At 36.3% G+C, this 16,435-nt stretch overlaps 1 protein-coding gene across 2 annotated transcripts; it reads left to right on the top strand.

The window, feature by feature from the left end:
• Positions 1–87: 87 nt before the first annotated feature.
• LOC122844801 (alpha carbonic anhydrase 8-like) lies at positions 88–10,998 on the top strand. 2 transcript variants are annotated; one of them, XM_044140568.1, is made up of 4 exons: positions 193–222; positions 1,488–1,686; positions 3,771–3,888; positions 10,828–10,998. In XM_044140568.1, the coding sequence occupies exons 2-4, from the start codon at positions 1,551–1,553 to the stop codon at positions 10,904–10,906; spliced, it is 333 nt and encodes a 110-aa protein (XP_043996503.1). In that variant the 5' UTR covers positions 193–222; positions 1,488–1,550; the 3' UTR covers positions 10,907–10,998. The 2 variants fall into 2 exon arrangements, 1 of the variants encoding a protein (XP_043996503.1); XR_006372935.1 differs by lacking the exon at positions 10,828–10,998 and having other exon boundaries at positions 88–222; positions 1,516–1,686; positions 3,771–3,916.
• The last annotated feature ends 5,437 nt before the right edge of the window (positions 10,999–16,435 follow it).

Here is a 16,435-nt window from a genome sequence, read left to right as displayed (position 1 = left end):
GGTCCAACTCCGCCTGGTCCAACGCCACCTGGTCCAACTCCGCCTGGTCCAACGCCACCTGGTCCAACTCCGCCTGGTCCAACTCCACCTGGTCCAACTCCGCCTGGTCCAACGCCACCTGGTCCAACTCCGCCTGGTCCAACTCCGCCTGGTCCAACGCCACCTGGTCTAACACCTCCTGGTGCTACGCCTCCGGGTCCTTGTCCACCATATCCTCCTAAGGTACAAGTGAATTTAAATTGGTTTATTGTTCACAAAAGTTTGTTAATTCAGCCATTTCCATCAGGCATGTAGCTCCATATTCTTTACAGAAGGAATTGACATAATTTACTTGTGAATATTTAAAACCTTTCCTATGTTTTTTTCCAGTTTGTTCGAGGCAGTGCTCTCCTAACTTCCCAAAAGTCCAGTTAATTGCAACTTATGAAGTCCTTTGTTGGTTGCATCATGATCAATGTCTTTATTGCAGACCATTTAACATTTTTTCTTTTTACCAACAAACCTCGTTTTGGTGTAACTGGGAGACAAGAGGCTTTTTAGTCAGGATACTTATTTTAATTACAAAAATAGGGAAGACTTTTCAAGTATTGGCCAAATTAAGCTCATTGAAGTTTTTTGGCCATAACCAGATTTCTAATATAAAGTCAGTAATGAATACAAATATGCATGGGCTGGTTACTGATTTCAATATACAGTGAAACCTTGTTTTCTGTGGGGGTTGCGTTCCAAAAAGAACCAGTTATAGGCGAAATCCGTGAAGTACCTTTATTACCTTTATTTTTTTACATACAGGTAAAAAAAAATTTATACAGCATAATTTAATACTCTACATTGAAACCAAAGAACAAATCCTGTTTTCAGGCCTAAGCATTTTTTTAAAACAATTTGATTAATTTTATGTGAAAGGGAAAAGTAGAGAGAGCTTCTGTAGCTTTACCTGAGGAGCTGAATGCGCATTTCCTCTACCTGTGTTTTCTGTCTCAATCTAAAACACAATAAAAACTCCCATCATGATACATTATGTCAATAAAAAGATAGCTGTTGTTGCACAAACAAATTTTGCCCTTCTGACACACACCAGGGTGAAGTGTCCTGCTTCAAATGACAGGGGACGGACAGACTGGGAATCGAACCAGTGATCCACCAGCCCTAATCATAATATTGTGATATCTTGAAACCCATGTTTTTATTTGAGATTATTATATCAAGCTGTGCTTAGACACAACATACTTCTAGGCATCACTCTGAAAATTATCAAAAGTATAACTAATGTCGGCTCAGATAGATTTACAGAACAAAGATGTCTGGGATGTTATAGCATAGAGGTGAAAAAAGCTAAACAAATTTGAGTTTATTTTTTCTTTTTGGTTGAAATTGACATGGAATTGATTATATTTGAAACAAAAACACACGGTCCTCCAGCAAGTGTCTTATTTTATGAGCACAAGTGTTGGAAACAAAAACTAAATTCATTTAAAGTCTTGCAGGTCATTGTTATTCTTCCCCTATAAACAGGAAATGTGATCAGAATCAATAAAACCAAGCAGAAAATGAGCTGTCATCTACCTCCACCGAGACCAGCACCAAGACCCGCTCCACCTCCACCAAAGCCTGTTCCAGTTCCTGCTCCAGTTCCAGCACCGCTTAGCCCAAATCCAGCTCCTGCACCGGCTCCTCCAGAGGATGGTACGTACACACCTGGTTACAAACATTAGTATGAAAAAAGATTTTTTTAAAAGTTGTTTTGTCTATAAACAAGCAGCTTCAGATTTTGAATTTACAGTAAATGCAAAAGAAAACTTTATTATTTTTATCTTACTTTGAGTTCATGAGTGTTTTTGTAAATGTTGATTTATCTGCAGCTGATAGCAAACACTGCCTAACCGAAAAGGCATGCCTCTCCACTCATAATTCTCACACTTTCCTGCACCTATGTTCTGTGTTTCACCAATTTCTGCTGCCAAGAATAGAAACATACGCAGGGAACAGCTATAAAAGGAAAACCTTAAGAACCCACAGTCCAGATGTAAAACGCAGTCTGCAGGAATTCTTGAAGAATGTGAGTTACTGATGTCACAGTAATGCCATGTACATTAACAACACAGTAAATAACTCAGCTGCTCAGTCACTCAGCTCTGTCTGCAGGCTCCTTTAAGATCAGTTGTTGCTTTAGAAAACAAATTGTTCAAGCAAAACTGAAGACTGAGATCTACTAAAAACATGTTTTATTGGAAGGATGTGTCTCTACATTGACTGCAACTATTAATTTTGGTTTTATTAACTTGTAAATTTAAACTCAGGATTTATTCATATTTGACTTTAATGTAAAGTGCTTTAGTATTTTATGATTAAGTTTAGATTTATTTACAGAAACATCACACAGTTGGTTTATTGTATTGTTGTGTTGATTTGTAACCATTTTTTATTTATTTATTATTATTTTTTTTTTATTTGTAACCATTTGAAGTGAAACAACTGAATGGATCCAGCTGTAGTTAAAATGCCCTGCAAAAATATTTAATCTCAGTATCTATGCAGTCCATGCTGATCCAGAACACCAAACAGGTAAAGTTTGGAAACAATATTTCTAGATTTGATCATCAATAAAGTGAAGGAGAGTGATCCGTTACAAAGACATGATCAGGCCACACAAACAACAAAATCATAAAGTTAGCCAAGAGGCTACTCATGGGTGAGCTGTTTGTCATACTCTCCACAAATCTGACCTTTTAGGAGGAGTGGCGAGGAGATATTGTTGGAAGAAAGCTGGAAGAAGTCTCATTGCACTGCTCACCACCATGAACGCAACATCTTAGCTGTGCAGTTTGGCAATGCAGCATTGAGTTGCTAACACATTGCTGTTGGCAGCATTATGAGACTTCCCAGTTGGGATTGCAGCATCTTGGTGTAAATGCATTTATTTAGTAAAGACATGGAAACTGGTCAGAGCAGATGGGAAGTTAAATGAAGATGAACAGAACAGAAATTACCTTTATTCTCCCACAAAACTCAAATATATAGTTTTTAATTAGGCGTATCAGAGTAAATGCTACACTTTAAAAAAAAATCCTTGTATCATTTTCTTTATACTTTACAACTTTGTGTTGATTTATCACATAAAATCACAGTAAAAAGCATTGAACTTTGCTGTTCACACTTTTGCAGTCCACATAAGTAAAACTTAATTGACGATATCAAATAAATTTTTACTATTATGCTTATTCTCTCTATATATACATTTAGAAATATAAATTACATTAGTCTATGTACTTTAAAATAACAGAGCTACTCTTAATTAATGCATAATGTGTGAAGTGTTTAATCTACAACTACGATTTATCACCATATTAAATGTTTATTAGGAAAAACAACATCTTGGACTTATATGGAAAAGACACTTTTTCCTTTTAAGATTACAGAAAAGTCCTCAATGTTTTTTAATCACTAGGCAGTTAAGGGAGCAAGATTTTTAAAATATTCCCATGAAAATCTAATATTTATGTTTAATTTTATTAAAAAAGATGCTCACGTTACTTGACTTTTACAGCCAGATTTCAGGTGAATTGCACCTGCGTATTTGTTCTTTGTCTTTACCCTAAAAGTTATTTAAAAACTAGTAGATATTTGGACTTTTTTTTTTAACTTCTTGAATCTATGAAAAATATATAAATATCTAAAATCCGTCACACCTCTTAATGAACTAAAACTGAACTATGAAGGCCGAGAAGATTGAAAATCTAATATTAACTTTGCCCATGCATATTTTTCAGATGATGCATTTTATGTGACGCCTGACCTGCAGGTGCTGCCCTGCATACATGCGCCGAAGGGGGACCCACCTCCTTGCTGCGACGGTTTCCACAGAGCCAGGAGAAGCACGCCATGCAGGTATGTGGCGACCGTCCCTCTCGCCATCTCGCTCCAAAATGTCACTCACCTCCCACACCGTGCAGGTTTTATTCCCAGCAAGCCTATCACAGCTCACCAGGGCCTTTAGGAAGAAGGAGGGGGGGGAAAAGCAAAATGATGTTAATCAGGACACTGTCGATTGGCTAAGAAGGAGTAAGGAGAGAGATATACGGAGAGAGGAGGAGAGAGAGAATAGAAATACTGCTTCATCTTGTTAAACCAATGAGCTACACTTTATGATCCTGTGGTGCCAGAAAGAGGGAAAACGGAGGATAACAGAGAGAAAAAAACAAGAGAACGAGTGAAGAGAGTCCATGAATTTTAAAAAAGGCTGTTTGTTTTTTCTCACGTCCTGTAAATCCCAAACAAAACACGTAGCTTGTTGTGTTAAAGATCACTGTGGTGAGTCAAGCAGAAATAACAAAAAACATGCATCCTGCTACTTCGCTGCCCAATAAATATGGAAGGGCATTTTTATAGCCTACATATTGTGATATTTGTGTGTTTTTGCTGAAGGTCTAAAAGCAAAATGGAAAGTGTTCAAACATCAATACTGTTTGCTAAAAAGTAAACACCTGTAGCTTTAAAGGTACAATAATTAAACTATTCAAAAGAGAACAAAAGAATTAATCAAAACAATCCATTGACTGTTTTTAATTTGCCTGATATCATGTCAATGCGGATACAGATATTCCTCTCCTCAGTGACATTTTTCAGCTGATTCAAGGGTTTGAAGTTGTTGCATATCAGGATTTGGGCTCAGAATGCAAACACAGCTCTTGATTTTGGTGTAAGAACCAGATTAGAGGTGCACCGATCTCCAATTACCGATCTTTAAGGAGCTTGACCTGCCGATATTGATGTTTTGGTCTGAAATGTTGCTAAATTTAGCAAGAACGTTGCTGCATTAGCAACAGTGGAGTGACTATTGCCAAATCTCTCTCACAGCAGAGCAGTAGAGGGCAGTGGTTGAATTTTAGACCTTTGCTGAGATAGAAAATGCACCCTAGACCAGATAGCACAGGGGTGTCAAACTCTAGTCCTCAAGGGCCGCTGTCCTGCAACTTTTAGATGTGCCTCTGCTGCAATACCTGAATAAAATAATTAGGTCATTAAGGCTCTGGAGAACTGATCTACACAAAGAGGAGGTAATTAAACCATTTCATTCCAGTGTTTTGTACCTGTGGCACATCTAAAACCTGCAGGACAGCAGCTCTCCAGGACTGGAGTTTGACACCTGTGAGTAGCACATACCAGCAACCCAGATACCTTATACTCCTGCATCTTGAGAAAATCTCAAACTCTTGTTGGTCAAATTAAGAGGCTTCTGTGGTTCTTTCTCCACAAATAATACACAGACAAATACTGTTCCTGATTTTGAGTCCCTGAATGTTTTTCTGAGTCTTTCTTGAAGCCAACAAATTCTCCAAACTCCTTCCATGCCCAGGTTTTATGTTTTGGATCCTTCTACCTGTCTACTGTTTCATTAATCCCCAAACACAACCAAGTCCTAAAGACCTCCTCCTTCAGCAAACGAGATCTCTGATTTCCACCTTGACTGACACTAATAACCTTCAGGCAGAAACAAAGCAAGTAAAATATTACTGAACTGAGTTAGATCCGTTACACTGCAAAAACATAAAGTTTTACCAAATATTTCTTGTCCCGTTTATGATGGAAATATCTTAGTTTACTTGAAATAAGACAAAATTAACTTAGAAGTAACTTTTCAGCAAGACATGAGTTAATGATTCCTTATTATTGATTAAAAAGATGTTCCATTTGTAGATTATTTCACTTATAATATGACATCTTTCCCTTGTTTTGAATGAAGCAATCTGCTAGTAGAAGTAGTATTTATTCATGAATATTATGAAATTATTGACTTAGAACAAGCTCCTACATCTTCCTGAAAAGTTACTTCTGAGTTAGTTTTGTCTTATGTCAAGTTTAATAAGAGATTTGTACTATAATTGAGACCAAAAATACTTAGTAAAGTTTTGTGTTTTTGCCGTGTTTATGCCTCTTCTCATCCAGCGATGCTTTACTAACTGTACTTCGTGTTCAAAAGTTCCAGTTGCCATTCAGGATCCCTGGAAACAATCAGTGTTTTTATTAACCAGTGGTTACTGTTAGGGGTATTTCTCCATGTTTGGGCTGCTCTCGGTTCCTCTGGCAGGATCGCTGAAACATGTTCCTGGTCTGGAGGGAAATGGACCTGAAAACAGATGAGGTGAATGAGCTAATGGCACCCAGACACTTATGAAGATTGAAGATCAGAGTAACACTTCAGATACTGCTGAAGTATCTGAAGATTTTCTTTAAGCAGAGTTTGACTGATGTGCTCAGGTTCAAGTTACTAAATAAATGGCTTGTGAACTCCTGGATTAAACTAATATCAAATGATTTATGCACAAAATGAGGAAATGAAGTCACAGTTTCTGTTTCTGAGAGTGTTGCTTTGTGCACAGCAGCTCTGTCAATTGGTTTCCATTTGTATTTCTGTAAAAGATGTTGTACGTTAAAGGAAAAGAAAGGGGGGCAGTGCTACCTGAGTACCCATAATTGGTCTTAAAAGTGTAGCTTTATTACTGCATTTTTAGACCTGGTATGCTTCGTGTTTGGCTTTGATGGAGCTGCATAGTTATGCAGTGAACTAATGCTGAAACAATAATAATCAAAGATTGTAGGGAGCAGAAATGTACATGCTAAGAGCCATATGCATGCTTTAGTTGTTGCCAGTAATACATATTTAATGTCAAGAATAAACATAGAACATGGATATAAAATTACAGTTCATCCAAATTTATAATTCAAGCCACATGCTTTATGCTTTGGATGTTTTATTGCTATTCAAATATTTGACACAAACGTCTACATCCATTGCATTACATTATGTACGTTTTCTCTTTTTGGTTTCACTATCAGCTTTTGTATCTTTTTGACAGCATAAACACTTATAAGATGAATCAACTTCTTTGCGGAGAAGGAATCTCAAGTCATTGCCTTAGTCTGAAACCTGAGACTGGCCGTGTAATAAAAAGCAGCATATTTTCCTCGAACAGCGGAGGGCATTAAAGGAATCAGTTTGCATCTACACAGAGACAAAACAGGCCTGTTTATATATTGTTTATACATTTTGACTGCAGCTTTCCACAACAGTCACTTCCTAGTGGTGATGTCACGACACTCAAACCTGTAAACAGAAACAAAATTCAGTAAGACCCAGAGTTTTGTTTTTCCCAGTTTAGCTCTAACTCTGTGTGAGATTTCAACAAACACCTGAGAACAATCAAGTGTCCTAAGATTAAACATGACTGAGCTTTTGAGTTTTCACAGACATGACTTTTTATTGCACAACATTGTGCAGCAATAATTAATGAAACTGGTAATTTAGATCCATATTACTAAGTTGGTTCACCTCTTGATCATCAGCAAAACAGCCAATAGTTCAGTCTCAGATATTACTTATAAATACCTGATTGAGAAAGCTTAGGTTTTAAAATAATAGACGAAGGTGTTATTTGAAAAGTAAGATACCACACATGTATGGAATAAAAAATACACACAACTTCTTACCAAAATGGAGTAGTTTATTAACATAAAAAGACTTCAAGTCAAATGCTTTTGTCAACAAACTTACAAAGCATAAAACTACTGAAAGAACCAACAAAGTGATGCAATGATGTCACAGTTCAGTATGACTGCATGCTGAAAGCTAGATGAGGTGGGCAGAGTGCCCCAAAAATGTACTCAAGTAAAAGTAGCATTACTTCAACATATTTCTATTCAACTAAAACTAAAAAGCGGCCACCCAAGAAATTACTCAAGTAAGAGTAAAAAAGTATTAGGTAAAACGTATAATAAGTACTGAGTAACTCGTCAAATGATCATTTACTGTTTAAAAATTGCATAATCAGATGGACCAAAATATAAAGTTAAGTTGAAATTTTGGTATTTGAAGGACAAAAATGACAAATATTCATATAAGTAACAAACAAAGTAATAAATATGGCAAAAGAAAATTTTTCCAAATCAGTTTCTCTCAATATAAAACTTATAAAACTTTAACAAAACTGAAGGTGTGTCTCTGTGTCTGGGGAATGTTTAGTTAAAACATCTTTGTTTTCCATTAAATTTCACTTACTTGAGAAATTTGACTAAAGTAAAAGTAGTGATACTTCATAATAAAACTGCTCAAGTAAGAGTAAAAAGTACAGAGTAGCAAAAATACTACTACTAAAAGTTACTTAAGTAAATGTAATTGAGTAAATATAACTAGTTACTACCCAACTCTGGTTAAAATGTGAGACATGTGAAAAAATAAATCTCCTCTGGCTCCTCCTTGTGGCCGTTTTGCGAACTGCAGAAAGGCACCAATCAGAAACAACCAGGATAAGGAAGACTGTCTTACTGCTGTCAATCATGTTCATGTATGTGCTGCTCTTTTTGCTAACAGTGAGAAACAAGTTACAATTTCAAAAAAAGTGTTTTAATAGCAAGAAATGATGTGCATAAAACAGTTCTGCTGCAGACCGGGTGGGTTTTCACCTTTTACCCCTGACTGTGATGATTATGCTCAAACGCTGGTTAACCTTTGCAAACATCAGTCATTAAAGGCACTGTGACTTCCTCGCTTGGCCTATTAGAGGGTTAACTACAGGGTGTTGACTTCAATCCTCATCCTGCGTTTGTCCTTTTTAGAAAAACAAAACAGACATAAGACAAATAAGTCATTATTTTAAGCATTTTGACTAAAAAAGCTGGAGTCTCACAAAAGTTATGGTTAGTCGCTCTAACTTGTGATCTTTGGAGATTTTATTATCTTTTTTTTCATTCCTCTTGTTTATTGTTGCAATTTTAACTTGGATCGCTCCCGAGTCTCGATGCGCGTCCAGTAGTATTAAGATTTTATTATTACTCTAACTCTAGAAATTAGAAACATTAGGGCACCGCCTATCATTTTGTTTCTATCTCCTGACTTACTAGGATTCAACAGAATACAATATCTTCTTGTCTTAACTATTTTTGAGGAGTGTTTAGAGGAACTGTTGTGGATAACTAATAACATTTCTGAGATTAATTATTTCTCAAAGTTTTATTTTTTCTAAAAATGTTCTTGGTAACACTTTGGTTAAAGGGGTATGCATAAGATTGACACGATGCTGTCATGAACACAAAGGAGTCTTCATGAATGTTTACAACTGTTGTGTCATTCACTAAACAAAGACATTTTAAAGCAAAGTTACGTAAAAACTTGCATTGAAAGTGTCAACTTTGCATTATTTGGTAAATAAGGACATTTTTAAAGAAAAGTTGCATAAAAACTTTCATTAAAAGTGTCAAACTTGCAATAAAAGTCCATTAAAAGTGTAAACTTTGTATTAAATGTGTCATTATTTACCAACTGAACCTTCATGACAACAGTCATAAACATTTATGAAAACTCCTCCATGTTTATGCATCATGTCAGACTTATGCATATAATAATGAAGTGTTACCATGTTTGTTTTCAAACCGATGAATGAATGATGACATTTTCCAAGGCTTTTTACACATCATTAGTAGATGCGCTGCGTTTTCGGCTGCGATTCTTTTGTAAAATCCCAACTCAGTTAATTTAAAATCCTGCGTTACCATATAAGGAATGCCTGTCTCTTATGATTATCAGTCTTCTTATAGTTACTGTTAAATTATGTTGTACTGCAGTTAAACCGAAACGCTGTAGACATTACATCATGTTGTCTCAATTTGGTCAGATGTCCTGCTGTAATAAGAAGAAATTACTACCTTAAAAAACTGGGCAGAGTATCAGGATGCATTGCCAGAAACCTTTTCAGCAAGGTTCAGGTTGTTATTCCTCACATGAATCTAGCATCAGTGTGGTAATGTGTGTAAACAGTGATTCATGCAAACTGTGACAGCCATCATCGCTGCAAACACGCCCAGTACTACCTGCGGTCCACTTCCCACATCCATCTGCTCAACCTGCGGGGCGCTCATTCATGCCAACTCAAAGACGTGTATCAGTGGCACAAATAAAGCAGCTGACTGAGTAGAGCCTGTTTGAGTTTACCTAATGTCTACCATACGTTTACCTAATGTCTGCTGTCTATATAAGGGCATCTGTGAAGTGAAGTCCCCCTTCAGGCTGCTAAGAGATGTACTGATCTCGGGTAGCGTGACCACAGATCCAAAAAATTGATGACTACCATTGGCTTTAGTTGTTAAGTCATCAATATAACGTGTTAAATCTTAAATGTACGCCTGATATATGGAAAAGAATTAGACGCAGTGCTTTGCTGCACTATGACAACTTGAGTACAAGCTCAGAAAAAAGTTTTTAATTAAGAAAAAAAAATAAGAGGGAAGAAGGTGAGTTATTTTTCCTTCACTTTGACAACCACAACATGGATGAGGAATTTGGTGTGTTTTGGTCCAGTCAAAAAATAAAAAAAGCTACCAGAACTCTGACATATCATCTGAACATCAGGTGTTTAAATTAGCTCAGTGGTGTCCAAACTTTGTGCCATGAGGGTCAGTTATTAAATTGAAAGCACTTAGAAACACAAAAATTACTACTATTTTAGCAGCTCAATAAAAAACTTTCAATTCTATTAAAATTAACACAATGGTCAGATTTTTGTAGAAAATAGATGTGTAGATACAAAACACAAAAAGGGTCAACAGTATATGAATTTTTGGGTTGATTGTTTTCTTAAATGAGAAGTAAGATCTCAGTTTAGGAAAAAGTAGGTCAGTGTTTGTTGTTTCAGGTGACTCCAAAATTAAGATGAATCCAAAAACATTGTTAATAAATGAGAATCTATTTTTTGTGTCCAATATTTTTTTTTTCAGAACATTTTACTTATCTGTAAAAAATGTTGAAAAATTATCTGTCAGTTGATTTGCTTACAGGCCAGATTTGCTCCATTTGGGTCGCACTTTCAACACCCTTGAATTAGCTAACCAACCGACCAACCTCTGTGTTAGCTAACCAACCGACCACCGCTGTGTTAGCTAACCAACCGACCACCGCTGTGTTAGCTAACCAACCGACCAACCACTGTGTTAGCTAACCAACCGACCACCGCTGTGTTACCTAACCAACCGACCAACCACTGTGTTAGCTAACCAACCGACCACCGCTGTGTTAGCATAGCTAATAGCAGCTTAGCCCCCACAGCGATCACTTACTAATAACTGCAAAATAAACATCAAGCCTAAAAACATTTGTTGCTGACTGAATATTCTGTTCTTATGGGAAGTGTTTTTTTTTTTTTTTGCTGATTCCTGATCTTTTGTCAGTTGCTATGGCAACGAGTCTGCGTGGTAGCCGAAAAAGAGAGCGAGGAGAAAAAGGGGGTTCTGAGTTGTTCTTCAACGCGTTTTTCTGCTGTATTTTTCGCTTTTCTGTGGCACTCTAACATAATAATACCTACATCTTGAGGTTTCATTTAGTTAATGGAGTCGTTCTACCGCGGCAGCGCGGCTATGAATAGCATGTGTCTTTTTTTTTCAGTATTGTGCGCATACGCGCCGTTTCCGGAAGTACACAATAACGTGCAAGTGATTCATATGTCCATTTGTTTCAGACCTTTAGTCCCCGTCTCATTGAGATTTGCTAATAAGCCCACACCGGCGTGAATCCTTTCATATGTGTCATCCTGGAAGTATTTTATTTCTCTCTGCACATTGGGAAGTAGATACATGAGGCATCCACCTGGGAATTTTGTCTCCTTGTAAAACTCAACATCATCAATTGTTAAATTTTAGGGCATGTGTGGCCTTTTAGGCTGCAGCATGCATCTCCAATTAAACTGTCTAACATGTTTGTAGAAATCTGGCCATGTAAGCCTGAGCCTGTAGGTATGTGAAGATTATTGTTTCTATAAATTCACTTAAACCTCTGTGTAAGTGCAACGCAACAGAGTTGAGCCAAGCTTACTTGTAATGTTGTAAATATGTCATGAGTAATAGTTCTGCAGGCATTCAGAAATTTAATTAGAAAAATCATTGGAAACCACCTTGTTGGTGCTAAAACACTTTTTCACGTCTGTCAAACTGAAGCTGTGGCCGTTTTCTTTCAAGCAGTAACAGAAGAATTAGGAACAATTTTTAGTTTTTGAGACACTTTAAGTGTCTCAAATTATACTTTAATTATATTCTCTAGCTTTTAGTTTTAAGATTGTCACTTTATTACTACAGTATATGCTGCATTGTACATTGCTGTGTCGTAAATCTAAAACAGCACAGCAAAGTTAAATGAATTAAAATTAAACATCCAAAAAAGGCCATATGTTGTTTTTCCCTGAGGTTTCTTGTTTCTTTTTTTCTCTCTCTTTCTGTACGTGTAGAAGCCGACTGGTACAGTGTTTTTCTATTCTCTCCATCTTAATCTTGTAACTTTTTGTCCCAGCTCCAGAGAGCTGGAACGATCTTCTTCTTCTTGTCCGTTGCATTTGAAATAAATCCACAGTAATGTCTAAATCAAGGTTTTTATATATATTTTAAGTGGGTCGTTATTGCAAAAGTATTAATGCTCCACTTGTCCAACTAAATTTGTTTTGCTTCTCCTTGACATTCACAAAATGTCAATGTCATATATTGTCAGACAGTACATTTTAGAAAAGAGGCAGAATTGCATTATGTTAGCACTTGAACCCCCACTGAGTGCTTTCTTATCTAATTTAAAAAGACATGCAGGAAAAAAGAATAACTTATGTGGAAGCACAAACAACAGTGGTTTGTAATCACACATGTTTCATATATAAAAAAGCTTGAGTCAGTGATGTTTTCATTATTCACATGCTCCCTCTTATGACTCATGGTGACCCCCAGCACAATGGGAGCGGCTTCGCCTCCCTGGAAGGTTGAAACAACACAAAATCAAGAGTAGTGCTCTACTTAAACACTGCTGTGCTGTGATATATGGTTGGGCCATCCATCAGTGTGTAGAGGAGAAAAAAAAGACTGAAACATGAAGATTACAAGAGCAAGCAGGATAAGGAGGTGTGCAGCTGAGAGTGAGAAGCCTGAGAGGTTAGATCACTTAGTGTGTGATAGAGACAGAGGTCAGTGATGTGAGCTTTCCGTCCATTGTGATAATGTCAGGCTTTTGATTGTCCAGGAATGTCGAAGTATCACGGCTGTGAGCTCAGCATAAATCAGCAGGTCACGTCTCTGTGATGTCAGAGATTAGATTTCAGATGCAGGAAAGTGAAACCAGACTGTCTTTGTTTCCTGAAAAGGTTCCTCACTCCACAGTGTCATTCTTCTTTTCAGATGTTTTAAATCTTTTTAGGCAGACTGATGTAGCTGAAGAGTGAGCTCAGTGACATTATACACATAAACAAACACACCAAAACTACCTCATCACTCGTTATGTAAACACGAATATATTATGAGTACATTCTGAAGTTACACTTTTTCCAAAACTCCAATCACAGGGAATTCATTTTCAGAGAAACTCTCTTAAAATTATAAACCAAATCTTATGGCTTCCCTTTAATGTGTACTTCAGTTTTCCATCTAATTGGAGCCAAACAAATAAACTGTTCTTATTTTGTTTTCACTCTCTCTTTCTAACTAGTTACATTTACTTAATTACATTTACTTGACTAACTTTTAGAAGTATTCTTATGACTCTGTTTCTCACTTTTATGCAAGTAATTTATTATAAAGTATTGGTCTTCTTATTAGAGTAAAATTTCTGGATTCTCTACACACTGAATGAAAAACAAACATTTTTTAACCAAAAATTCACCAGCAGTTTCTGTTAAAGTCTGGCAATGAGGTATTTAAGCTGCAGTATGTAACTTCTTTTATGAAAACATATTTTTTATGTACTTGTTTAAACTGTCACCAAACCACATCACTTCCATGACTATGCCTCACAGTTGGTTTGAGTTTTTCTCTTCCTGCTTTATGCCAAACATGTTTCTCTTTTGTTGCCTCCAAATCGTTATAATTTAGACTCGTTTGTCCAAAAGAACATTACTCCAGAAGTTCTGGTCACCAAATGTTTTTCCAAGAGAGCAAAGTTTTCCTTCTTGCATGTTTTCCATGGATGTTAAATTTGTGGAGTCTCTTTCTGATTGTATGGACATCCAGGCTCCTATCAGCAGTAGGAATCTGTTGTGGTTGATGACATTTTCAAGTTTTTTCATCTCAATCAGACACATACCTGCGTTAAGGAAAAGTTACATGCAAACCTTTTGGGTTTTTTATCTTCTGGTCTCATTTCAGGTCCCACTCTAGACATGTTGGTCGTTGTCTTCCATACAAAGATTCAGATGCATGGCTCCCGACCAAAAACAACCAATTAGAGCCAAGAGAAGGGTTTTAGCGCTGTCAATCATCCTCATGAACACGCTTCTAAATGTGCTAATGGCGGAAAAACAACTCGCCGTTACAGGAAACCCATTTATCCGCCGTTATGAGTGGTCATGCTAAGTGGTCTGAGCTTTTACAACATGCTGTGCTAGCTGCAGTGTGCTGTGATTGACAGCGCGAAGACCCGCCTCCTGGTTCTGATTGGTTGTTTCTGGGAGAAGGCTTACAAAGGCTTTTAAAAATATTCTTGTTTTTCTTTCATTAATTTAAATTAAAAACAGAAAAAACTTCACATCTCCATATTCCGTAGATCACCAAAATTATTAAACGAATTGCCAATAAAAATCTCAACACACAGAATCAGTTATATAAACTTTGGTTTGTTCCAACAAAAGGCCCCATAACACAATCTGAGATCATTCATCTTGTTCTTTAGAATAACCAACCTGAGCAGAATTAGATGAGTGCATCTGTCCACACATGAGAACCAGATGGAGACAATTATGAGACGGAAATCTTCTCGTTTTCCAGCCCAAGTCATGAGAGGAATCCGATTAGAGAGCCTCATCTATCATCTCGCTTATTCATACAACACCAAATTAGAGCATGGATTATTATCCTTCCCTCTTCAGTTTAGATGCTAAAAATGCTAATCAGATTTTGTTGATTATCCTCAAAAAGTGACATTAAAGTAGAATGAGGTGGACACTGACATGCTGGCCATCAGTTGCACTGCGAGTGTCAAAATGATCCACGGTGTCTTGTTAATTTGTTAATGGTTAAAGGCAGGAATGTCAAACTCATTTTTATTTTGGGCCATATCAGGGTTATGAATGTCCAGTTGAGGTAAAATGTACTGATGAAACTCATTAATAACACTCTAAAATATGAATAAATAGCCGCCTCTGCACTCGATGAGTTCTTCTTAAAGTTAAACAATCATTTCACACTGATGTAATTTGGAGGAATAGATGAAATTATTGAAGAAGAATATGGCCACCAGAAAATAAAAGATGTCTGTCTTTAGTCTCAAGAGGTCAAACGTTGGAAAAATCTGAATTATTTATTCTCAGAATTTTAACTTTTTTGTCTCAAATTTTGATTATTATTATTTTTATTATTCAGATTTTATCCTCAGAATTGATTTTTTTTTTCTGAATTTTTAACTTCTCAGAATTCTGACTTTTGATTCAAGTCCGGATAATTCTGGTGAGTTCTGAGGAAAAAAAGTTAAAATTCTGAGAAAAATGACAGAATTTTAACTTTTTTCCCCAGAATTCTAAATTATTTTTCAGAATTCTTAATGTTTTTCTCAGAATATATTTTCCCCCCAGAATTCTGACTTTTGATTTAAGATTGTAGTCAGAATAATTCTGGTAAACTTTGAGGAAAAAACAACTTTTTTATTATTCGATTGATAAAATATTATTTAAGCATACAGCAGTTATTATCAAGGTTCTATTTCCATGTCCCTCTGGGCCACATAGAACTTTGTGGTGGGCCGGTTTTGGCCCCTGGGCCTTGAGTTTGACACAAGTAGTGAAAGGTATGAACCGGGTTTATAATGGTTTTGAGTGTGTTTCCTAGCTTTTGTTATTTATTATTAGTTAAATATTATTTTGTGTTAGTAGTAGTTTTAGTTTTTTCACACTTTGGTGCAGAATTCAAAAAGGTCAAAGTATTATGCTGTAATTAGGTAATGAATACTCAGCAGAAGATACCAATTTAAAAAAATATATTCAGTTGCTCTTAGCATTTTCTCCCAACCTTTGTTGGCACCATTTTGTGAACTAGCATAAGCGCCAGCAGTGGGATTATGGCGTACTGTGATTCGCCGAAAGCTGACGTAAGCAGCTTGTGTTTCAATTTCACATCTGTTAGACTAATAAATACAGACATCAACACAAAAACAAAGGATATTACATCCATAATTTTGGTATGTTATTGTTTTATAAACAGTTAAGTACCGTTTTTATTTATTTTAACTATTGCTAATGTTTTCTCAGTTTCAGTTTTTGATAAATGTAGACCTGTTGAGAAACAAAGGGAGATGTAACTTCTGTATTTAAGAAAGCATCCTAAAAAACCTCACTAATGACTGAGACAATATTAGGTAATATGTCATTTGTTGTTATTTATTTATCTCATTTTATGATCTAGCTTGGAAAATCATACCTTAAACTCTTTACAC

Source organism: Gambusia affinis, linkage group LG15 (assembly GCF_019740435.1).
Source record: "Gambusia affinis linkage group LG15, SWU_Gaff_1.0, whole genome shotgun sequence".
NCBI classification, from domain to species: Eukaryota; Metazoa; Chordata; class Actinopteri; order Cyprinodontiformes; family Poeciliidae; genus Gambusia; species Gambusia affinis.
Note: the sequence above shows the minus strand (reverse complement) of the source record. Positions and strands in the feature narration are given on the sequence as shown.